The sequence below is a fragment of the Schistocerca nitens genome, chromosome 2, assembly GCF_023898315.1.
Source record: "Schistocerca nitens isolate TAMUIC-IGC-003100 chromosome 2, iqSchNite1.1, whole genome shotgun sequence".
In the NCBI taxonomy this organism is placed as follows: domain Eukaryota; kingdom Metazoa; phylum Arthropoda; class Insecta; order Orthoptera; family Acrididae; genus Schistocerca; species Schistocerca nitens.
In genome coordinates, this window is record NC_064615.1 from 1,159,273,315 (window position 1) to 1,159,299,905 (window position 26,591).

The 26,591-nt window shown below is 44.9% G+C and overlaps 1 protein-coding gene across 1 annotated transcript in view; it reads right to left on the minus strand.

The window, feature by feature from the left end:
• Window positions 1-2,189: 2,189 nt before the first annotated feature.
• LOC126234809 (division abnormally delayed protein-like) overlaps window positions 2,190-26,591 on the minus strand; it is a 72,461-nt gene continuing 48,059 nt past the window's right edge. The window contains exon 5 of the mRNA XM_049943557.1: window positions 2,190-2,883. Coding sequence (XP_049799514.1) covers window positions 2,711-2,883 — 173 coding nt within the window. The 3' untranslated portion in view covers window positions 2,190-2,710. The remainder of the gene's footprint in view (window positions 2,884-26,591) is intronic.

Below are 26,591 nucleotides of genomic sequence, written 5' to 3' on the forward strand. Positions count from 1 at the left end.
AGACAGGATAATGGAGATAAACATCATAAAAAAGCTAGCCAGACCTAACGACTGTCGCGAAACGCTCTATTCATAAATTTCCGTACAAAAACAGTGCAAGAATGTAAAGGAGAATGCCGCCCGGAATACTTAAGGTCACAATCCCACACTTCAGTAATCTTCTTCAGAAAGTGACAAATATTTTCAAATCTTTTAACGTCGATGAAAAATACGAGAGAACTGGTGTCTACAAAATTCAACGTAATACCTGCATTGAGAACTACGTAGGCCATACTGGTCGCTCTTAGAAGTTTCTTGTACAGTATTTCTGAAGATGAAGGCTTGACCTTCAGTATGCGTAAAGTGTAGTGTGTTTTACGCTGTAAATAGGTGATTGAGCCGCCGTTTTAGAAATGATTTTTACAACCACGATATCATATCCACAAAGGATGAAATCAAAGTTCAAGCTTCCTATCCCCTCCGGCAGCATTAAAGAGTTATTGTCGTGCTAGAAATCGTATTTCAGAGTTTGTAATTTCTTTATTCATTGCACGAAATTTATTTATTTATTTATTTTTGCTACTTTGAGAAGCCATGTAAGCTGTGTGTGACGCGCGGGATTAGCCGAGCGGTCTTAGGCGCTGCAGTCATGGACTGTGCTGCTGGTCCCGGCGGAGGTTCGAGTTCTCCCTCGGGCATGGGGATGTGTGTTTGTCCTTAGCATAATTTAGGTTAAGTAGTGTGTAAGCTTAGGGACTGATGACCTTAACAGTTAAGTCCCATAAGATTTCACACACGTTTGAACATTTTTTTGTAAACTTTGTGAGTCAACAGTACTATCTAGGTAAAAATGTGTAAATTTACATTAATAAGCTTTTCCTTAAATTATATTGCTGTGCCCATACCATTTCATTGATTACCTTGAGTAGTTAGCTGCATGCAGCACGGCTGCCATATTGTGCAAACATGTTGCTCCTGGTCTCACCAGGTAAATCATCAGATATGCCAACTGAATTACTTACAATCTGCTATTGCAAACTGTTACGAATAACCACTTTGTCCCTTGCATGGATGTAAGTTTCAGACAAAGTTAAATCGTCAATTACTGTCCTGGTAGATCGATGGATTCTGAATGCAACGCGAAGTGATCTGACGTTTTAGTGAGATGTTTTGCGAAGTTCATAATAGCGAGAGCTTTTTTTGAAGTTATATTCTGATCTTAGTGGTTCAAGAGTGTAGTTGTTTAATTATTATTTTGAACCCAATTTCAGTGATTACTGATATGAGGACCTAAACTGCACATATCATATATTACACGACAACTTTACACAAGGTGCCAACATAAAACCGGTACACCTCACGTGCCGGTTAACTTTCTCTTGTGGAATTGCTTGTGAAGTGGCAACTCTGTCTCGAAATGCCGGTGGCCACCACTTCTATCATCTCTTGTAAACAGGTGCCTACAGATTTTTAACATTACTATTGTGTATTCCTTTTTAATTAGTTCATTGTTAGTTGGATCTCGGGCGTCAGGCGCACAGTTTTTACTACACAACAGACAACTTACAAAGGTCTTTCAAAAATGTTTTCCCACTTCACGCAATGAATGAAAGAAGAAGACCACATGATTGCTACAGTACTCATACGGATGCATTTAGTGTTGTATAAAGAAACAGCACGCGATGGTACACTGACTCTGTAGGAACTACACAAATAATAGGAACCTTGATTTTGTTTCTCGTTCAAATGGCTCTATGCACTATGGGACTTAACATCTGAGGTCATCAGTCCGCTAGACTTAGAACTACTTAAACCTAAATGTAGTCATACGGGAGACTGGGCGTGACAGCGCCTCTTTAATGTAAATTAAATGTAATCTTAAACAATACATTTTTGGTAACAAGTGAACGCAAAATAGTCCTGAATTTCTGTATGTTTGAAACAATTCTCGTCCCAAGGAAAAGGATTATTTAACCTGCAATAAAAACAATCAGAGTGAACTGACTTAATGTGGAAAGAGATTCACATAAAGATAACAAGCTGTTCACGTCATTTTTTTGGCATTATATTTGCTGTACACAAGCAGTTGATCTATTGATACAGAAGAATGTTACATTCTAAACGTGATGTTTAGTTTGTACAAAAATATTTGACTGATTTTGTACAAGTTTGTAAGAGTTTATTGTTAAACATCGTTAAATTCTTCAGCTTTTATTGATTACATTGTGAGACACACTTCAATGAAAACGATATTTCATGTTTCCTTTGATGTGTCACATTCTTCAGTTTTTTGTCTTCTTTTCAGACCACAAAGTATATAATTTAAATAAACACTCAGCACCTAAATGGTGAGTTCTGAAACGTATAACGCTTACGAAATTTTTATCAACGATATGAATACCACCTTCTTTACACATGAGATCGTAGATCAAGGGCTTTTGTACTTCGATCTGCTACTCAAAGAGCTATAAAATCTTCTGAAGTATCTTGATGCTATTAGACATTTTCTCATCCAAAGGCAACACCGTTTCCAAAAGTGATTAAATCCTTCAAAAAAAAATTGGTACAGTTGCCACTTGAGCGCAATGTATAACTTTTTAATTACGTTATCACAGAGTGATTCGCTCTATATACTGGATTTCCATAGGCATAATGTCGTTTCTGACCTCTCTTTAAATGTAGAATCGGAAAGAGATTTGAAGCACACGGCTTAAGGAAGGCATTGTGCTGATTACCACATACTGGCTACGTACAGAACACGACTTGTAAGCATAACGCAGCAGACAGCGAGCACCGTGTCAGCTGGAAGTCTGTTGCTGGAAGTACTCGTCCCTTGTTTGTCACTTTCTTCATCCGAAGAGGGATAAACAGTATTGTCTGTTGACATCGTCTCACCTCCAACAACTAGAACATGAAAAACAAAGATAAACATAAAAATGAGTGCATGAAATAGTAAACTGAAGAAGATGAATTACAATCAATAAAATTTTTCTGGATTTGTGACCGGAAACAAAACCGCCCTGAAGAAGGTCACTTGTAACAGTGACCGGAACGTCGGTAGTTTTACATATTGACAATGTGGTCACAAACCCAGAAATTTTTTTATTGAGAGTGACAAAGGGCCCAGAAGCCTACGTTTATAAGATTAATTGCATTTTTGAACATTTATTACGATTAGTGAATATATTTCAATAATGCTTGTGTGAAACAGAAGTGATATCTGGTACAGCTCAAGAAGTGTTACCAACCCACACCTTTTCTTATCTACATAAACAATTTAGGAGACAATCTGGGCAGCCCCTTCATATTGCCTGCAGATGATGCAATCGTTTATCGTCTAACAAAGTCATCAGAAGCTCAAAATCAGTTGCGAAATGATGGAGACAAGATATTTGTGTGGTGTGAAAAGCGGAAATTGACTTTAAAGTGTAAAAAGTGTGAGGTCCTTCACATGAGTACTAAAAGAAATCCGTTAAGTTTCTTTTACACGAGAAATCAAACAAATTTAAATTACGTCAATTCAACTTTTTGCCTAAGGATAACAATTACAAACAATTTAAGCTGGAATTATCATATAGAAAATGCTGGGGGAAAGCGAACCAAGGGCCTCGTTTCATTGGAAGGACACGTAGAAGATGCAACAAATCTACAGAAAAGACTACGCACATTACGCTTGTGCGTTCTCTCCTGGAGTATTGCTGTGCGGTATGGGACCCTCTCCTTCAAGGAGGACAGCTCGCTTTGTATTACCGCGGAGTAGCGGACAGCGTGCCACGGGCGTGATACGAGAACTGAAGTGGCAATCATTAAAACAAAGGCGTTTTTCGTTGATGCAGGATCTTCTCATCAAATTTCCATGACCGATTTTCTCCTCTGAATGCGAAAATATTTTTGTTCGCCGTCACCTACACAAGGGGACAATCGCCATCGTTATAAAATAAAAGAAATGAGACCTCGCACAGAGAGATTTCAGTGTTCGTTTTTCCCACGTGCTATTCGAGAGCGGAACGGCAGAGAAATAGTCTGAAAGTTATTTGATGAATCCTGTGTCGGGCACTTAAGTGTGTACTGAAGAGTAGTCGTGTGGGCGTAGATAAAGGAGACCTTGTATTCTTTTTCTATTTTTCTGGGTAGAAGCGGGCTGTTTGAGTGAAGACCCATTTTAAAGTCAAAAACGTTTCAGCGAAATACCAGGTGTGCTTGAAGTGAGGCAGAGGGAATACCAATAGGAAATACATGGGAGGGGGATTTCCAGTTGTGGTATTTGCTCTACAGCATGCCGCTACCCATGGTCGGAACCGAAAGATGGAAACTATTTTTGATTTAATTGTGCGGCTGTCTGTCCCAGATAAGAAAATTAAAAGCGTAGTGTATGTGAAAGAGTGTTTGTTCGTATGTGTACAAAGTCGATGATTTGTACGACTTGAGCAGTGTACTTCCGTCTGTGCCAATAGTATGAGGGTTGGAACTTAAATAGTGGCAACTATTTATTCACAACCTATACAAAAGATTTACATGTTTTCACCTGTTACTGTATTTCAACGTAGTCACCAGTGCTGTGTAGAATCCGTTGCCAGCAACGTGGAAGGCGTAGTATCCGTTAGCAGAGCCTGTTCTATTGATGGTGAGAATCTGTGGAACAGTTCTGAAGCGAATGCGACGAAGTGGTTTCTTCATCTTCGGAATCAAATCAAAGTCACAACGACTAAGTCCGGGGAGTATGGTGGATGATACAGTACCTCCCAGTCCCATCGACCAAACAGAGCAGCCACAGCTTGCGCTGTATGCGGCCGCGCATTGTCGTGTGAAATGATGGATGGGCTGCGCAGAAAGTGTCGCTGCTTCTTTTGCAAAGGTGGTCGCAGGTGATGCTCCAAAAACGAACAGTCATACTGTGCATTTGATTCCCAAGATGAAGGTACCACTACGTGGCATCCGCTTCAGAACTGTATCAGAGATTCGACAGGCAGTAGACCGCTCCATTCACACCAACAGAACAGGCTCTGCTAACGGTGTACTACGCATTCCACATGGCTGGCAATAGGTTCTACACAACGCTGGTGACTACTTTGAAGGACAGTAACAGGTGCAAACATGTAACTCTTTTGTATTGATTGTGAATAAATAGTTGCCACTATTTTAGTTCCAACCCTCGTATAATCATATTATAATAATAAATAATGTGATTCTTCAGTTTCTCCCGGGGAATTTGTTTGATCGAAGAGTCCATGGGTATACTGCTGGTCCATGGGCACAATATTACGGCGATCAATCATGTCGCCATCGTCAGGTGCGCTGACGAAATGAGCTCCTGAGGGCGGGCAGCCGCCTTATATGCCCTCCCCCCATGTGCCGTTCCCTCCGCGGTCCGCGCCCACAGTCGCGCGTCGGTAGTCGCGGAGACGTAGGGGTCGGTGTAGTTGCTGCGTCCGCCCAGCTCGCCAGATCGTTTTCGTTGCTGAGTGTATTCTTAATTATACTCAGTGCTGGTTCCATGCCTTGCTACAATTATAACCGCAATCACATTTGATGAGTTCGTCCCATGTGCGAATTTCGATGGCCTCTCTTTGACAACGCTGTCCCAATATTTAGAAGTCTGGGCCGAGATCTTGGTACGGTCGTAAACCACCCCGCGTTTTCCGGACAACCAGTGCTCTGCGACCGCCGACTTGTTAGGATACTTCAGTTGTGTGTGCCGTTGATGTTCTCGGCAACGATCTTCGATGTTGCGCACTGTCTGTCCAATCCAAGTCTTACCACACTGATAGTGAAACTGGTATACACCTGCCTTTCGCAATCTGAGATCATCTTTCACACTGCCCAGTAACGCTAGTGTTTTATTGGGCGGGTAAAAGACAGTTTTAACTCGGTGTTTCTTTAATATCCGTCCGATTTTCCCCGACAGTGCGCCAGTGTACGGAGTAAATGAAGTGGCTACTCCTTCCTCCGTGACTCCTTCTGTCTCCAAAGGCTGTACTGTAGTGGTGGGGCAGAGAGCGCGTCTAATCTGCCATTCCGAGTACCCTTTCTCTCGGAAGAATACGGTTCTGATGCGTTCCAGCTCCTGGGGCAGACTCTCTGCGTCTGAGATGCTGCGCGCCCTGTGTACCAGTGTTTTTAGAACCCCATTTCCCTGAGAAGGTTGGTGACGGCTGACTACGTGGAAATACAGATCAGTGTGCGTTTACTTCCTGTACACACCGTGATCCAATGTGCCATCAGCTCTTCTCTTGGAGGTCAGGACATGCTTGAAAAGGTCGGTGGTCTTCAAATTTCTGGATATAATCACGACTGACTCTAATAGAGGCTACCCGGTGAATAATGAAACAACGTAGAAGCTCACCAGGATAACTGAGTCTTGCAGCTAAAAATTGTCTCGACAGTTTGTTTCGTTATTCACCAAGCTGCCTCTACAAGAGTCAGTCGTGGTTGTTGTTGTTGTTGTTGTCTTCAGTCCAGAGACTGGTTTGATGCATCTCTCCATGCTACTCTATCCTGTGCAAGTTTCTTCATCTCCCAGTACTTACTGCAACCTACATCCTTCTGAATCTGCTTAATGTACTCGTATTCATCTCTTGGTCTCCCTCTACGATTTTTACCTTCCACGCTGCCCTCCAATGCTAAATTTGTGATCCCTTGATGCCTCAGAACATGTCCAACCAACCGGTCCCTTCTTCTTGTCAAGTTGTGCCACAAACTCCTCTTCTACCCAATTCCATTCAATACCTCCTCATTAGTTATGTGATCTACCCATCTAATCTTCAGCATTCTTCTGTAGCACCACATTTCGAAAGCTTCTATTCTCTTCTTGTCCAAACTATTTATCGTCCACGTTTCACTTCCATACATGACTACACTCCATACAAAAACTTTCAGAAACGACTTCCTGACATTTAAATCTATACTCAGTGTTAACAAATTTTTCTTCTTCAGAAACGATTTCCTTGCCATTGCCAGTCTACATTTTATATCCTCTCTACTTCGACCATCATCAGTTATTTTGCTCCCCAAATAGCAAAACTCCTTTACTACCTTAAGTGTCTCATTTCCTAATCTAATACCTTCAGCATCACCCGACTTAATTCGACTACATTCCATTATCCTAGTTTTGCTTTTGTTGATGTTCATCTTATATCCTCCTTTCCAGATACTATCCATTCCGTTCAACTGCTCTTCCAAGTCCTTTGCTGTCTCTGACAGAATTAGAATGTCATCGGCGAACCTCAAAGTTTTTACTTCTTCTCCATGAATTTTAATACCTACTCCGAATATTTCTTTTGTTTCCTTTGCTGCTTGCTCGATATACAGATTGAATAACATCGGGGACAGGCTATAACCCTGTCTCACTCCCTTCCCAACCGCTGCTTCCCTTTCATGCCCCTAGACTCTTATAACTGCCATCTGATTTCTGTACAAATTGTAAATAGCCTTTCGCTCCCTGTATTTTACCCCTGCCACCTTTAGAATTTGAACGAGAGTATTCCAGTCAACATTGTCAAAAGCTTTCTCTAAGTCTACAAATGCTAGAAATGTAGGTTTGCCTTTCCTTAATCTATTTTCTAAGATAAGTCGTAGGGTCAGTATTGCCTCACGTGTTCCAACATTTCTGCGGAATCCAAACTGATCTACGCCGAGGTCGGCTTCTACCAGTTTTTCCATTCGTCTGTTAAGAATTCGCGTTAGTATTTTGCAGCTGAGACTTATTAAACTGATAGTTCGGTAATTTTCACATCTGTCAACGCCTGCTTTCTTTGGGACTGGAATTATTATATTCTTCTTGAAGTCTGAGGGTATTTCGCCTGTCTCATACATCTTGCTCACCAGATGGTAGAGTTTAGTCAGCACTGGCTCTCCCAAGGCCGTCAGTAGTTCCAGTGGAATGTTGTCTACTCCCGGGGCCTTGTTTCGACTCAGGTCTTTCAGTGCTCTGTCAAACTCTTCACGCAGTATCGTATCTCCCATTTCATCTTCATCTACATCCTCTTCCATTTCCATAATATTGTTCTCAAGTACATCGCCCTTGTATAGACCCTCTATATACTCCTTCCACCTTTCTGCTTTCCCTTCTTTACTTAGAACTGGGTTTCCATCTGAGCTCTTGATATTCATACAAGTGGCTCTCTTCTCTCCAAAGGTCTCTTTAATTTTCCTGTAGGCAGTATCTGTCTTACCCCTAGTGGTTCAAATGGCTCTGAGCACTATGGGACTCAACTGCTGTGGTCATTAGTCCCCTAGAACTTAGAACTACTTAAAGCTAACTAACCTAAGGACATCACAAACATCCATGCCCGAGGCAGGATTCGAACCTGCGACCGTAGCAGTCGCACGGTTCCGGACTGCGCGCCTAGAACCGCGAGACCACCGCGGCCGGCTTACCCCTAGTGACACAAGCCTCTACATCCTTACATTTGTCCTCTAGCTATCCCTGCTTAGCCATTTTGCACTTCCTGTCGATCTCATTTTTGAGACGTTTGTATTCCCTTTGGCCTGCTTCTTTTACTGCATTTTTATATTTTCTCCTTTCATCAATTAAATTCAATATTTCTTCTGTTACCCAAGGATTTCTACTAACCCTCGTCTTTTTACCTACTTGATCCTCTGCTGCCTTCACTACTTCATCCCTCAGAGCTACCCATTCTTCTTCTACTGTATTTCTTTCCCCCAGTCCTGTCAACTCTTCCCTTATGCTCTCCCTGAAACTCTGTACAACCTCTGGTTTAGTCAGTTTATGCAGGTCCCATCTCCTTAAATTCCCACCTTTTTGCAGTTTCTTCAGTTTTAATCTACAGTTCATAACCAATAGATTGTGGTCAGCGTCCAAATCTGCCCCTGGAAATGTCTTACAATTTAAAACCTGGTTCCTAAATCTCTGTCTTACCATTATATAATTTAACTGATACCTTCTAGTATCTCCAGGATTCTTCCATGTATACAACCTTCTTTTATGATTCTTGAACCAAGTGTTAGCTATAGTCGTGCTTATAGCCAGAAATTTGACGAGACGACCACCGACGTTATCAAACATTTCCTGACCTCCACGTATTTTCTGTTAATGGAGAATACGGTGAACAAACGGAAGTAGTCATGATGCGTAGCCCACTGTCACCCGTGGGCGCGAATTTGTACATGGAGTACATCGAGGAGGAAGCCTCGGCGTCACCCGAATGGAAACTTACTTGCTTTTTCCGTTATGTGGATGAAAAGTTCGTCACCTGGCCCCATGGTAGGGACAAGCTCCTGGACTCCATACATCACAAGATACAATGCACAATGGGGACCGAAGCAGAAGGACGATTACCATTCCTGGACGTCACAGTGTGTACAGGAAGAAAAAGCACACTGATCTGTATTTGCATGTAAACAGCTGTCACTACCCTTCTCAGAGAACTGGGGTTCTAAAAACACTGGTACACAGGGCTCGCAGCATCCCAGACGCAGAGAGTCTGCCCCAGGCGCTGGAACCAGTCAGTACCGTATTCCGAGAGAACAGGTACTCGGAATGGCAGATTAGGCGCGTTCTCTGCCCCACCACTACAGTACAACCTTTGAGGACGGAAGGAGTCCCAGAGGAAGAAGTAGCCACTGCATTTATTCCGTACACTGGCGCACTATTGGGGAATATCGGACGCATATTAAAGAAACATCGAGTTTATCTTTTGCCCGCCCAATAAAATATGAGCGTTATTGGGAAGTGTGAAAGATGATATCGGATTGCGAAAGGCTGGTGTATACCAGATTCACTATCAGTGTGGTAAGACTTGTATTGGACAGACAGTGCGCACCACCGAAGATCGTTGCCGAGAACATCAAAGGCACACACAACTGAAGTATCCTAACAAGTCGGCGGTCGGAGAGCACTGTTTGTCCGGAAAACAAGAGTTGGATTACGATCGTACCAAGATCTCGGCCCAGACTGCTAAATACTGGGACAGCGTTGTCAGAGATGCCGGCCGAAGTGGCCGTGCGGTTAAAGGCGCTGCAGTCTGGAACCGCAAGACCGCTACGGTCGCAGGTTCGAATCCTGCCTCGGGCATGGATGTTTGTGATGTCCTTAGGTTAGTTAGGTTTAATTAGTTCTAAGTTCTAGGGGACTAATGACCTCAGAAGTTGAGTCCCATAGTGCTCAGAGCCATTTGAACCATTTTGAATTTTTCGTTGTCAGACAGAGGCCATCGAAATTCGCACCTGGGACGAACTCATCAACTGTGATTGCGGTTATAATTGTATCAAGGCATGGAACCAGCACTGAGTATAATTAAGAATACTCCACGGAAGGAACGGCCCATTAGCGGGGGGGATATAAGGCGGCCACCCGCCCTCAGGAGCTCAATTCGTCAGCGCACCTGACGATCTCCATCGTCATGATTGATAGCCGTAATGTTGTGCCCGTCACTATGAAGCGGCAATACACCCGTGGACTCTTCGATCATAATAAATATTTGTCTGCTGTTGAATACCATATAGTGATAAATGAAAGACATAATAACGTATGTAAATGGGCCGAAATAGAAGTATATCACAAAGTTTTGTACATGGCTGCACGTTCAGAGACAGTGAATAGTTACAATTGAAAGAAAACAGCCCTCGGTCACTATTTTTAACGAATTAACCGGGTTTCAACACTGCTAGGAGTGTCTTCGTCAGAATTTAAATCAAAGAATGGTCTATAACATGGTCACAGAATTATGACTAAAAACGTGTGATACAGAGTATAGTACAGAATCTCTAGTCCGTTTGCAACCTGTAACCGCGTAGGTAACCAGCAGCCCTTAGTGGCTCGCCATCACCATTTTTTGTCTTAAATATCTTTGTGACTAATTCCCTTTCTGCATATTTATTATTTTATAAATGACATACAAGTACTGCCAGTCTTTCACGATGATTCTGTACTTATACTCTGTATCATACGTTTTTAGTCATAATTCTGTGACCGTTCGGTCGTTCGGTGTTTTGAAGCGTACGATCCTGTTTCGATGTTCTACAATGATTTTACAGCTCCTCGGTCAGTATTTTGGTCCCCAACGTAGACTACAGAAAATACGATCCATAAACAGTGAAAATACGTTACCACACAGAATACACTTTACAATGCTCACAGAGACTTGAAAACAGAAATAAAACTATGTGGTTCTGCACGCTTTTGTGATTGTTGTCGTTGGAGGTAAAACCTGGTAGCACGTTTCTTCCACAATCACCGTTTCGACCGTTCTGTTCAGATTTCCTCTAGGGTATTCCGGAGTTCCAAATTAGCAGAATAGTTTCAAAGACCAGTGTCACGTTCGCTTTGCAAGAACGCTCCCGACCCCCGACCCATGAGCTTTTGCATCAGATTTTGCGGAGGTTAAGACAATCTGTCCTTGGAATGTCTTAGTTAGTCGTCGTATAGGATGCTTTCTAGCTGTTTTGCTGAGAATCTCTCGAAGTTTATATCCCTCGCAGAAGCAGTATCAGTGCCGTCTGGTTCTCTGTGAAGAGCAGTTATGCTTCCTGTGATACTAACTGATGAAGCGGAAAGGTGTATTATTCGGAATAACGTTCAAAACGTGTGTCATTATGATTTATTTATTTACTAACCACCATAAACTGATAATATCGACACAATTAATAATGATTAACTGAAAACTAGCAATTTCCTGAGAGTGTGGTCTTACGACAGAACTAGATCAGAAAGCGCCTATGGCGCGCAGCCTGTATCTCGTACTCACACTCGTAATTTTTCGTACGCGTTCGTACGTTTTCGTTAGTTTAAACATTATTCTTTTGTTTATTACGATGATCGATTTCTAGCACTGTGGTATTGTTGTAAAAAAGTATTTACCCGTAGGCTTCTCCTAACATCTGTATTGGAAAAGGAGACTTTTATTAGTGAATATTCCCTAAGTGAGAGTACCTGCATCGCGCCAGGACAACTGTGTTTTTGTTTCCCCCTGGCACCCCGCAGTTGACGTGACGGGCGTTCTCCCGTCCATCCGCAGCGCCTTGCACCGCCGCCCGCCGGCAGCGCCATATGGTCCATGTGGTGTCACCGCCAGACACCACACTTGCTAGGTGGTAGCTTAAATCGGCCGCGGTCCATTAGTACATGTCGGACCCGCGTGTCGCCACTGTGTGATCGCAGACCGAGCGCCACCACAAGGCAGGTCTCGAGAGACTTACTAGCACTCGCCCCAGTTGTACGACGACGTTGCTAGCGACTACACTGACGAAGCCTTTCTCTCATTTGCCGAGAGACAGTTAGAATAGCCTTCAGCTAAGTCCATGGCTACGACCTAGCAAGGCGCCATTAGCCTTAGATAGCTTGTATCTAAAGAGTCTCACTTGTATCGCCACAATCTCCAGATGTCTCATCAAGAACGATGTATACAAGGATGGATTAAAAGTTAAGTATTCAAGGAGCTACGTACTTTTCTTTATAACATTCATTACGTATCCTGTTTCAGACCTCACTCCATCCTTCGTGAGTTAGCGCGTGCATCTTGGCCGCCTCTTTCAATTAGTGTGCGTAGTGTTGGCAAGTCTGCCGACACTACAGTCCACCAGCTCCTTCGACCGGCGTAGCAACTGAAATCTTACTCACTCCCGACCTTGTGCTTTCTGCAGCACCGCTTTACTCACTGATCGTATCTAAAGAAGTGATACGACATTGTAAAACAGGAAAATAAGGAAATAAAATGTGGCTTGGACATAAAGCGTACCTTGCAAATTTTAAAACGGAGTTTTCCCGTGTTCATTCTGAATAAGTGAAGTTATTTGTTGAAATTTTTGCGGCCGCTGTGGGTGGGCCGCCGTCATTGGACAGATAGCAAAACTAGAAGAGCAGGAGACGGGAAACTTTTATGCAGATATTATTATCAAGCCTCAAAGCTGGCATTTGGTCCTTGTTTGCATTCCTCGCGCACCGTCGCCGTGTATTTACTTCCTCGACTGCGGGAGGCCACGAAACTGGAAGCCTATAGCCGCCTTCTCTATTCGAGTTAATATTCGTTCTCATAAATCTCGCTCGTTTCTCAGAAGTTCCTTCCTTGAATGTTGCTTTTCTCGGCTAGCACTCGTACGTTGTTGAAATCTATATTTTGGCTACCTTCCTCGAGTGCTCCTTTCCCGCACATATCACACTTTGTTTTAACTGCCTGTCGCGGTCGTGCCGTTCAGTACATTCTTTTCCAGTCCTTCCCGTTTCTTCTATATGCACTTTGCCACCCCCACACAAAAAGATTTTTATTTTGTTATGACGGAAACATAAGTCCGCATATGCGGGCTGTAAGTCTAGAAATGAACGGTAGCGTAACAGAGAAGAAGGCGGTTCGTCATCTTACATATTAGCATAATTAACGATATGTCGTTTGAAAACTCTTTCTATGGATAAACCATCACAGTCGTTGGCCTTGAGTGTCTTCTTTAACAGATTCAGCTGCGATTTCAAGCTGTTATTACCGTTGATACGGAAGGCACATGAAGGCAGAGTGCTTAACAATGCTTGCTTCTCGACTGAGTGCTGATACGAAGTGGCGTCTAGATATTTATCTGTGTTTCTAGGCTTTCTACACACCATGTCTAGACTACTGTTGGATCACCACATGTGGGAACAACAGACTGACATCATTCCCTACCTCCCTGGTGAAGTTCATTGCGTGATGAATCTATTCTGACACATTGTGGAATGTATCAAGCTCTTATTGTGTGTCATTCACATAGTAGAGACAAGCGGAAGACTTTAGTGGCGCACTGATTAATGCATATTGTTCAGATTGTTGCATAAAAATGTCAGCTGCGACTGGCTATAAAGGTTAACCAATGGCAATACCAATTCTGATAAAATTTTACGTTCCACTTAAACAGCTCGTTTACAGACATAATTGGACCAGGTCACGCACATACGGAACAACTTCCTCCCCTCTGCTCTCCAAAGTACCTGCTACTGGGATACTCATTTCATATCAAAACTTACAAGAATGTCTGTCACTCATGTACATTTTCACCGTGCTCAATATTACTAACAAATCTTTCGAGTAGTTCACAAAAGTATTTATGCTTACAACTAGACGTCTCAATTTCCTCAATAAATGACTTGCTATAAAGTAAGGTGAACAGTTAATTTCAATATTTTAATAGATTTCAGCAGAATCCTTTTTGTACGTTCATAAGAGCACATATTATTCTACTCGTCGGGTTACCAGCAATAATAGACTGAAAAGTTTCGCCCAATAGCCGCACTTCTTCAGAGTAAGTGCAGGCAAACTGCCTCTGATAAGTAAACACGACACTGCTCTTAGACAGTGTTCAGCTATCTGGGAACACCAGGTGAACCTGAAGAGGATCCCAACTGAAGGTTCGAAAAGTCTATTGTGCAAGAAAAAACTAAAGAGGAAAATCATCCTGCCTAACCAATTAGAAGAGTTTACGTTCAAAATGAAAATTACGTAATCCTGGAAACAGCGCACGCTGAATGACTGGGAGGTGCTAGGAAAGAGAGTATGTCATATCTCAACAGCGACCCTCGTATACCCCGTAAGTCGAATAACATGATCACGTTAGGACAACACTAATGCAAAGGACTGTAGTTACCAAATGAAGCAATTTTCAAATATGAAAAAGTTCTGTGTGCACTTGGAAATATCAACGCTTAAGAGGGTGAAGAAGGCGACCCAGGCTAAACCTGTAGTGAGAGCTGGCTGTCTCAAATGCCAACGCCAACATTGTCTGTCCTCTTAATGTCAGAACTCGGCGTCATTACAGAGCCTTCCGTTTCACAGGTGGACAGCTAATAGCTGGAGAAGTTTGGTTTTATAATGACAGATTATAAGATGAAACTGTCTTCCCGTTTTTCCTTTACAAAATGAAAAATACGCGAAATTGTATTATAGATATGTGTGTTACCGCTGACAAAAGTCAGATTGACCAGCCAACTTGTAGTGCATTAGAATTTGATACTGCTAATGTTTTAATGAGAGGTGCAGATGCCATAGTAAGCTATACAACGATCAAGTCCCATTGTTACCAAAATGGATGGTTACTTCATTATGTAATTAATGCACCTTACAGCTAGGTTACTAGGGCCAATGAAAATTGGTCAAGTGAGGCTAAATCGCTTGAAAGATTACTTGCCAGTGTGTTGCAGTTGGGAACAATGACATGCGTAATAAAGCTAAAACAGTCTTGCCACAAAATTCTACTTGTTGAAATGCTAAAAATTGTAGACGCAAGTGAGACCAAAGTAGTGCGTCCAGCAAGTATCTAGAAAGCTTCATGTGAATGTGGTATACGACGACCAGTTTCTCAATTAGTATACTAGGAGCTGCTCAGCAAAAGCGATAGATTCATTTAACGCAATACGTACGGGGAGCCCACAGAGTCGCGCTATGGTTTCAAAGTTTTAGATATAGAGAATCGTGCTTTTTCGTAAAAAGTTTAGCAGCTGTCATACCTTTTTTCTTTTCCTTTTGTCCTATGTTACATATTTGACTTGGGGTGCATCAAAATAGCGACAGGCCAGAAGAAAGTTCCATGTATTATCTGGTATGGAGAACCTAAATCTGTTACAATGGTACTGCAGAATTATCGCTGCCAGTATGGTAGCTCAACACAGGAAAAAAACAAGCACAATGAGTGTGGTGTCACCGCTAGACACCACACTTGCTAGGTGGTAACTTAAATCGGCCGCGGTCCTGTAGTACATGTCGGACCCGCGTGTCGCCACTATGTAATCGCAAACCTAGCGCCACCACATGGCAGGTCACAAGACACGGACTTGACCTCGCCCCAGTTGTACGGACGACATAGCTTGCGACTAGACCTACCAAGTATTCCTCTCATTTGCCGAGAGACAGATTAAATAGCCTTCAGCTAGTCCATCGCTACTACCTAGCAAGGCGCCATGTGTATCATTGCTAATTGCTTACTACTATGCAAGAGATGTATTTCAACAAGAAGAACATCATTAAAAGTTAAGTAATCTACCCAATACGTTCTTTTCTTTATAGTTTTTCATCCAGTCTCCTGTTTCAGAATTTACGCCCGTCTGCGTTAGTTTCGCGTGCATCTAGCCACTCATTGTGTCGAGACCTTAGGGAATCGACACAACAATATTTTGGCGACGAGGTGTGGTGCCGCGCCCACGTTGCAGTCTTTGTGTTCTATTTGCTCTAATTTGCTTGTGTCATGGCTTCGCCGCATTCTCCAGATGTACTGTCCGAATTTTTTCGCTTGCAGAATCAGCAGACGCAGGCGTTATTGGAAGCCCTTGGACAGCTCGTCCAGGGTCAACGTGCGCTGCAAACCGATGCGGCGGCAGCCGCTTCATCGCTACCGCAGCCACACAACGCTGTCGCACCGCCATTTAGGCCCTTTGAGGCCCATAACGAGAGCTGGACTGAGTGGGCCGATCAGTTCCGGTTCCACCTCACAGCTTATGGAATTCAAGGTAAAGAGCGGCAGCCGTTTTTGCTTTCTTGTGTCGGTGTGTCTACCTACCGTGTGATAGTGAAATTGTTTCCCCGACGCGACGTCGCAACTCTGTCCTACGAAGAAATTTTGTCGGCTTTAGATGCCTATTTCAAAGAAACAGTTAATGTTGTTGCAAAACGGTATACGTTTTTTCGTACAAAACGTACGGCCGGTCAGACTAATAGGGAGTGGGTAGCAACTTTGCAAGGCCTTACTAGAGACTGCGCGTTTGCCTGTGAATGTGGCCTCCCATATTCAGATACTATGGTGCGTGATGCAATTGCACAGAACGTTTCTGATGTTCGCATAAGGGAACAGATTTTGAAGCTAGTTAATCCCTCCCTGCAACAAGTGATAGACATATTGGACAGGCAAGACACACTTGACTTTGCTCAGGAATCATTTGAAACTTCGCCAGCAGTGTGTCACATTAATCGGCCCGCCGGGCCCGCTGCACGGGACGCTCAGCGGCCCTCGCGCCCGACTTCGCTGCGGCCGCCTCGCTTGCAACCACGTGCGCCGCGTAAGCAAGCAAATGCAGTGAAATCTTGCCCGCGGTGTGCAACTAGACATTCGCGTGAAAATTGCCCGTCACGCCAAGCTGTTTGCTTTTACTGTCAAAAGAAAGGACATGTACAAAGTGTTTGCCAGAAAAAGCTTAGATCAGACAATCACACAAATTCCAGGCCCTTTGCTTCGCGCCGGAATCGAACCCAGGACAATCAGGCTCGTGGACCTTCACCCATGGACATCCATGTAGTACATTCCCACCCGTCCAGTGACACTTTAGCTAACAGTGACTGTGTTCGTCCCACCCAAAGTGTGCGTCGACGTCGCCGGAAATCCCGTAAAGTTGCAAGTGCTTCTGGACCTGTATCAGTTCAAATTGCACGAGACAGTCGCTCTTGTCGTCAACAAGACAATAAACTTTTTGTGGACTTAGACTTTGCAGGAAAAGTGATACCATTCCAGCTCGATACCGGAGCTGCAGTTTCATTGCTCACTCACGACACGTACAAACAACTGGGCGCCCCGCCATTGCGTGCCGCAAATGTTACGTTAACTAGTTACTCAGGACAGCATATACCTGTGTTAGGACAGTGCAGCCTTCTTGCAACATACAAGGGACAGACAAAACTTGTGTCATTTTATGTTCTTCGTTCCTCTAGTGCAGTGAACTTGTTTGGTTTAGATTTGTTTCAATTGTTTAATTTGTCTATAGTGAATCAGGTCCTATCAGTGAATCAGACTGTGCCTTCCGCCAGTGTTTCTAGTCTTTGTGAAGAATTTGCAGACATTTTTGCACCGGGCCTTGGTTGCGCTAAGAACTATGAAGCGCATTTGGAACTGAAAGACAACGCGCAACCGAAATTTTTCAGAGCGCGCAATGTTCCCCACGCATTGCGTGATGAGGTCGCAAGAACATTAGCCGAATTAGATTCTCAAGGTGTCATTGAACGAGTGCAGGCTTCTCTCTGGGCCTCACCCTTAGTAATTTTGCCCAAACCTTCCGGAAAATTGAGACTTTGCGTGGACTTCAAGGCAACTGTGAATCCACAACTTGTGACTGCTACTTTTCCTTTGCCCCGCCCGGAAGATCTTTTTGACAAACTGTGCCCGGGAAAATATTTTTCAAAATTGGACCTAGCAGATGCGTACTTGCAACTACCTGTGGACGAAGACTCCCAGCGCGTCTTAGTGGTTAACACGCATCTTGGCTTGTATCGCTTCAAAAGACTGCCATTCGGGTGTGCATCCGCCCCTGCTTTATTTCAGCAATATTTACAAACTATTTGTGCGTCGGTCCCTACGGCTGCGAACTATCTGGACGATATTGTAATCTCAGGAAAGACAGAAGCCGAACATTTGCAGAATCTCCGAACATTATTTCAGGTATTGCGTCAGAATGGTCTTCGCTTGAGGAAGGACAAATGTGTGTTTTTTGCTCGTGACTTACCGTACCTGGGGCATGTCATAAATGCCCAAGGAATACATCCGAGTCCAGAGCACCTTCGTGCCATTCAGGACTTGCCGTCACCGCAGAACTTAAAACAGCTACAGAGTGTGCTGGGTAAGGTAAATTATTATCACCGATTTGTGCGCAATGCTTCTTCCATTTCAGCTCCGCTTCATCGCTTACGCCGTAAAGGTGTTCCGTTCGTCTGGACGACGGCATGCGAACGCGCCTTTCGCCAGTTGAAATCGGCGTTACTTTCGAATACTTGCCTTACGCCATTCGATCCCCGAAAACCCCTTTTGTTGATGGTAGATGCATCGGATTTCGGGATCGGTGCTGTGCTTGCGCACAAGGATGGCTCGCATGATCGCCCTATTGCCTTTGCGTCCAAATTGCTCTCATCTGCGCAAAGAAATTATTCACAAATAGAGAAGGAAGCTTTGGCTCTCGTGTTTGGTGTTTCAAAGTTCCATGACTTCTTGTATGGTCGTCACTTTACCATCATCACGGACCACAAACCTTTGACATCGCTTTTTCATCCGAACACGCCTGTACCTCCGCGTACAGCGCAGAAATTCATTCGCTGGTCACTTTTTCTCTCGCAGTACCGCTACGATATCTTGTATCGGTCCGCTGCTAAGCACGGCAACGCTGATGCGTTGTCCCGTTTGCCTGTTGCTGAGGATAAAGCATTCGATTCTTCCGAACTTGCTTGCATGTTCATTGATTCGGAAACCGATGACGTGGTCGCATCGTTTCCGATTGATTTTCGTCGTGTAGCTACAGCCACAGCTGCTGACCCTGTCCTTGCTCCCGTTTTGCGTTTTGTTGCTACGCAATGGCCCTGGTCAAAGTCACGGATCGGGGATCCTTTGGTTCGCCGTTTTTTTGCTCACAAGGAGAGACTTTTTGTACGACGTGGTGTTTTGTTGTTGCGTTCTGATAATGATCAATCCAGAGTCGTGGTCCCGCGTTCGTTACAGTCCTCTGTCTTACGGCTTCTTCACCAAGGACATTGGGGTATAGTGCGAACTAAACAACTTGCTCGACAGCACTGTACTTGGTACGGAATCGATGCTGCGATTACGAATATGTGCTCCTCTTGCGTGGCGTGTGCAGAACAACAATCCGCACCGCCGCGGAAATTCTTTGCATGGCCGAAAGCCACTTCCCCTTGGCAACGCTTGCACATCGATTTTGCTGGTCCATTCTGGAATGCTCGATGGTTGGTTGTGGTCGATGCTTTCAGTAATTTTCCTTTTGTTGTCCGGATGTCTTCCACGACGTCTTCTGCCACCATCCAAGCCTTGTCTGCTATCTTTTGCATTGACGGTCTTCCGCAGACTATTGTTTCCGACAATGGCCCACAATTCATGTCCGCAGAATTTCAGTCGTTCTGCAAGGCCAATGGTATTCAACATCTGACATCCGCGCCGTTTTCGCCTCAGTCAAACGGTGCCGCGGAACGATTGGTCCGGACTTTCAAGTCACAGATGTTGAAGTTGAAAGAGTCGCATTCACGGGAGGACGCTTTGTTGCTCTTTTTGTCCTCATATCGCTCTCAGCCCCGCGATGGTCGCTCGCCGGCTGAGTTGCTCCATGGTCGTCCTCATCGAACTCTGATGTCTTTGCTGCATCCGCCACATCAGGTTCCTGTGCAGCGGCAGACTCCTGCTTTTGCTCCTGGCGACGTTGTCTATTATCGCAACTATCGCGGTTCACAGCGTTGGCTCGCAGGGCGCATTCTTCGCTGCCTCGGCCGCGCGATGTATTTGGTTTTGGGGGCCTCTGGTGAGGTGCGTCGGCATCTCAATCAGCTGCGCCTCTGTCGTCGCCTGGGTTCTGCCGCTCCCCGTCTGCTTTCAGCGACGGAGCCGTCAGGTCAGCGCCCTGGGGACCCATCTACTGGCTCGCCTCATCCCCAGGTGTTACCGACGCTGCCTTCCATTTTGCCTCATGGCGTCGCGCCGCCGCAGCCGCCGCCGGCGCCGCCAGCAGCGGACGCTTCGCTGCAGCCGCCTCGCGCCTCCCTGGGTCACGCGCCGCCGCTTGCTTCCCGTGACCAGCCGTCCTCCGCCATGGACCTCTTGCCCGCTCCGGACCAGATGTCGTCTTCGCCCGTCGGGTGCTCCGACCACATGGAGGTCGACCCTTCTGTCTCATTACGTGCGCATACACCTCATGTTGACGTGCACCCTGGACTAGGTTTGCAGGCGTTTCCTAGCTCCCCTCGGACCGAATGGCCGGGTGCGGGTGGCACAGCCTCGCCTGTTGTTGGGCTCCCCACCTCATCGCATACGTCAACATGGGGTCCTCCCCACGGCGGGCGGAAGCCTTATCTCACGACCGTTCGCCGATTTGCGGGGGAGGAATGTGGTGTCACCGCTAGACACCACACTTGCTAGGTGGTAACTTAAATCGGCCGCGGTCCTGTAGTACATGTCGGACCCGCGTGTCGCCACTATGTAATCGCAAACCTAGCGCCACCACATGGCAGGTCACAAGACACGGACTTGACCTCGCCCCAGTTGTACGGACGACATAGCTTGCGACTAGACCTACCAAGTATTCCTCTCATTTGCCGAGAGACAGATTAAATAGCCTTCAGCTAGTCCATCGCTACTACCTAGCAAGGCGCCATGTGTATCATTGCTAATTGCTTACTACTATGCAAGAGATGTATTTCAACAAGAAGAACATCATTAAAAGTTAAGTAATCTACCCAATACGTTCTTTTCTTTATAGTTTTTCATCCAGTCTCCTGTTTCAGAATTTACGCCCGTCTGCGTTAGTTTCGCGTGCATCTAGCCACTCATTGTGTCGAGACCTTAGGGAATCGACACAACAATGAGTTGGTTCAAAAGCTTTAAAGAGACAAGCAGTGTTAAAGATTTTTGTCGAAGTGGAAGTACGACTAGGTCTCAAGGACGTGTTGACAGACTTGATGACTGAATTTCAATTCAGCCTCAGCAAGTCAACTCGTCGTGCATCGCGCGAATTGCAGGAACCAAGGACGATTGCTCGTAACGTGTTATATTAGCGGTCGCGTAATTTTATGTACCACAAAGTGCAAGTGTTACAGGTAATACAGCCAAACAATCGTCCATTTTGGTATCCATCCGCGTGATCTGTACTGGCCTCCATAGTCGCTTAGAATGACTTCTTGAAAATATGCCTGTGTCCAGATGAAGTAACGTTTCACAATTCTGGATATGTGAGCCGCCACAACGTTGGGATTTGTGGCTGCTGACACCGACACCACACACATGAACACAACCGTGATACTAAACAACAGTGTCTGTGTCATTAAGAAGTGCGATGGAATAGTCGTTCTGACACGCGCGCATGGCTACAGTGAAAGTTCGTGTCGGACCTGGACTCTGACCCGGTTTGCCCGGTTTACGCCAGCGGTCGCCTTAACGGCTTCGGCTACCCGTGCACGAATCATGGCCAGACCCAAACCTCGATATGTCGTCGTCCTTGTGTCACAAGCTGCACTCGCACGTTACGTATATTCCCGTACAGGGAGGACATATTTATAAAAAAAATCACGATGTTCTCTCTCGAATAGTTTCGCAGTTATGATTTTCGGAAACGATATGAGAAATTTATGAATATCTTGTACGTTTCCCTTTCTGCGAAAGTAAAAGAAAAGCTACGAGGGACGTTCAATAAGTGCCGGCCGGTGTGGCCGTGCGGTTCTAGGCGCTTCAGTCTGGAACCGCGTGACCGCTACGGTCGCAGCTTCGAATCCGGCCGGGGCATGGATGTGTGTGATGTCCTTAGGTTAGTTAGGTTTAAGTAGCTCTAAGTTCTAGGGGACTGATGACCTCAGATGTCAAGTCCCATAGTGCTCAGAGCCATTTGAACGTTCAGTAAGTAATGCCGCACATTTTTTTTTTTCTTCTGAAAACAGGTTTGTTTCTTTCGGGACTCTAATACACCATGTAATTCCGCACTCTTATGACTACAAAACCCTGCTTCTCAACGCGATCTCTGTTCATTGCGACGGCTTTACGCCACCTTACTGGCAGGGTCTGGTTGCCCGTATAGCACCACTCTACTCGTCGACGCCGAAGCCAGCGTCTCGCTGCATCTCTAACCTCCGCATCATCCACGTACTGGTTCCCGCGGAGTGCATCCTTCATTGGTCCGGACAGACGGAAGTCGGAAGGTGCGAGATCGAGGCTGTAGGGTGGATGGAGAAGAACAGTCCAGTGAAGTTTTGTGGGTTCCTCTCGGGCGCAAAAACTTAAGAGAGGCCTCGCGTTGTCATTAGAAGTTCGTTTGCATTTTTGTGGTGACGAGCAAGTAGAAGTTGTTTCTTCATTTTCGTGAGGGTAGCACAATACACTTCAGAGTTGATCGTTGCGGCGTGAGAGAATATTTCAAACAGACTGTCGCCACGACTTTACGGGCTGAAGGGTGTGGCGCGCAACTTCTTCTTCGGAGGATAGGTGGTGTGGCGTGACTCCTTACATAGCCATATTGTTTCCTGTTCGAAATGATGAACCCATGTTTCATCACCTGTGAAGCTGTTCGACAAAAAATTGTCACGATCAGCCTCGTGACGGTCGCGCAATTCCGCACAAGTGGTCCTTCATTGCTCTTTATGGTCTACTGTTAGGTGGCGAGGAACCCGGCGTGCACTCACCTTTGAGTACCCCGACTGGTGGACGGCTGTGTCGACACTGCCAACAGAGACTTCCAGCTGACCAGCGCGCTGTCTGACTGTGATCCATCCGTCACATCGAGTGAGAGTGTCGTCACGTTCCAGCATGGCAAGAGTGATAACTGTATCCGGCCGGCCAGCACGCGGAGGATCGGAGAGGCTACCCTCAGGAAATTGAACAAACGACTTCAGCGCGTTCGTCTCTGCATAGGTGCAAACGAACGTCTCCCTCTCCACGACACAAGTCTGCGCACCCTAGAGCAGCTCACAAAGCTTCACTGCACTGTTATTCCTCATCCGCGCTACAGCCCGGATTTGCAATTTCTACCTGTTTAGCCCAATGAAGAATGCACTCCGTGGGAAGCAGTAGGTGGATGTGTAACGAGGTTACTGAAACATGAAGACGTTCCAGGTGGGCATGCAGTAAGGCAGTAAGGCCATGATATTGAACGGAGATTATGTTGAAAAACAGGGTTTTGTAGAAAAAAATAGCGAGGAATAATACGGCGTATTAGAATCCTGCTTTCAGGAAAAGCTCGCCCCTCGCTGAAAGCTTCGCGCGAATGTTGTACATGAGAACCAGTTTCTAAACTACTACACTTGGAGTTGCTTAAGCACAGCGATGAATTCCAGTGTACACTCGTTTCGTTTAATAGGCAGAGAGTGTCTGTAAAGTTCCGTTGTGATTTTAAAAAATCGCAACTTGGAAACTATTAGAAATACAGAATCGGGGTTTGCTGTAAAACGTTTAATCTCTTATAGTTTTTTCTTTGTGCTTTGTTGTAGATTTGTCTTGGGGGTTCATTAAAATAGCGACAGGTCAGAAGAAGGAGCAATGTGCAGTGTGGTATGCAGAACGTAAATCTGCGGAATTATCGACACCAGTAAGGGAGGGCACCACTGCAAAAACAAACATAATGAAGTGGTTAGGAAACCCACAGAGACGGGGAGTGATAAAGATTTCCGTCGAAGTGGACGTCCTCCTGTGTCTCAGGCACGTATTGTCAGAGTGCAAGCAGCACTTCGACGAAGCCCCCGTAAGTCAATTCGTCATGGATCGCGCGAACTATAGGAAGCATAAAGCATTAGATAAGCTATTATGCCTTTAGCATACAAAGTGCAAATGGTCGAAGTATTGTGGTATGGATTCGCGTGTTCTGTTCTGGCCTTCAAGGTCGCTATTTGAAAAAGTGCCCGTTTCCAGATGAAGTAACATTCTACAATTCTCGTCATGTGAGTCTTCACATTAGGATTTGGGGCTCCAAAAATCCACACAACGCACGTGAGCACATCCCTGATAGGGATTTTATTTATTTATTTATTTATTCGTATGGATCACATGCAGTTTAAAATTACAGGTATATAACATTAGTAATACTATGTATAACAGGAATATGAAAATACACAAACTACATATAAAAGTAACTAAATGTCAATATCTAGGTTCCCAATCCATATAAGAGCCGTATCATCAGCTTTTATGAGGTCGCTCCAACATTCCTGGTAGGAGCGTAAGGGGTATCCATCCCTAATGAGCTCGATTGTCTGTTTCGGAGCCCCGCTGTCACAAGCCGGAGACTCTGCAGCACACCATCTGCAATGAGAGTCTGCGCATCGGCCATGCCCAATGAGAGCTCTGTTCAATGTGACCCACAGTTTCCTGTCCAGTTCTGTGCCGGCAATATCACAATTACACTTTCGGAACCACTCAGGCTCTTCAGGATTTTCAATACGTTGACAGCTTTCGTCCCACAGGTCTCTCACACCAGTGTTACTGGCATCTAGCTCTTCTGCTTGCCGCAATGGAAGGTTTCTTGAACGGAGTCTATTTCGTAGTAAACTTGGTTGGGTAATTTCAGGTTCTCCTCCATCTTGCCGTATTCCTTAAGCAAGGCCTCGCTTTTGCAGGTTGCGGGTGGATAGATGTTAGTCATCAGAGGAAGCCAGTAAATCGGTGTTGGTCGGATTGCCCCTCTTATTAACCGCATAGTGTGGTTCAACTGGACGTCTATCAAGTTTGTGTGGCAGCTGTTTAGCTACACCGGGGGACAATACTCGGCTGCTGAGAACACCAGCGCAATGGGTGATGTGCGCAAGGTATCTGCTGAAGCTCCCCACGTCATTCCACACAATTTTTGAATAATACTGTTACGAGTTTTTATCTTGGCAGCAGTATTTTCAACATGTTTTCTGTATGAAAGGGTGCAGTCAAGGGTGCCACCGAGGTACTTGGGATACTTTGTACGGCAAAGAGTGTTTCCGATAAGTTTCACTCTGAGCTCCGCATTACCTAGTTTGTCTGTCCGATGGAACGTACATACTTCAGTTTTACTTGTACTGGGTTTAAGTCGCCACTTGCTAAAATAGGCGCTCATGACGCCTAGATCTTCTGTGAGAATTGTCTCCGCTCATCCTAGATCCTTGGTTTTACAAGCAAGAGCGAAATCGTCTGGGTAGCAGAATTTTGTTGACCTGGTTTTGGCGAGATCGGAGCTATATATGTCCAATAATAGGGGCGCTAAGACGGAGCCCTGCGTTAGACCATTACTTAATTTCCTCTCCTTGCTCACATTTCCTCCCAAGTAAACACGGAAATATCTACCCTGTTTGATGTAGAAAGAATAAGTGAATTGTTGCCATAGCTGCAACAACGAATGGTAATACAAAATAAAATGTAAAGAATCGATTCAATGTTGCGTTATCAACAGCAAATCCTCTCTTGTTTATCATGGTATTGATGAGAGTTACTGTTTTCCGGCATCGGATTGTTTTTGGTAATTTGTACACCATCCCTTCTCTCCAGACCGTGTCATATGCCGCAGTTAGATATACGAACGCGACAGGTGTCTTTACGTTTTCTTGGAAACCAGCCTCTGTGAAAGTTGTCAGGACCATTACTTGGCCGAAGCAACTTCTGGCCTGAAACCCTGCTTTCTCAGCTGGAATACGTTCCAGAATGAAGCCGCTAATTCTGTTATAGATGAGCCTCTCCGAGAGTTTATAAGTACAGCTCAAGAGGGAAATTGGTCTGAAGCTTTGCAGGTGGTCAGCTGGTTTGCCTGGTTTCAAAATTGCCACTATTTTTGTTTTCTTTAACTCGATAGGAAATGTTCCACTATCTGGGATGTTGGAGAAGAAGCGGATCAGCCATTTTTTTTCCACCATTACCCATGTTTATCAGAAATTCCGAGTGTATATTATCCACACCAGGCGCTTTAGCATGTTTAGTTTGTTTCAAGGCCTCATCCAATTCAGCCAGAGTAAATGGTGAAGAGGAACTGGATTCGTTTGGGCACTGTGCTTTTAGAGAGGTGAGTTCTTGTTTTATTTTAGAAGTATGCTCTTTGTCACGGGACGATCTAGATGTTTCAACTATAAGATTAGCGGTTTGGTTCCTTGAAATACCAGGTTTCTGCCCGGGTTTATTGAAGGCTCCGCCAAGCTTACGCAGAAGGCTCTATGCCTTTCTACTTGAAAGTCTGAAGTTAACATTTTCCACCATCTCACACCATCGCACTCTTCTAGCAGCGTCAAGACATT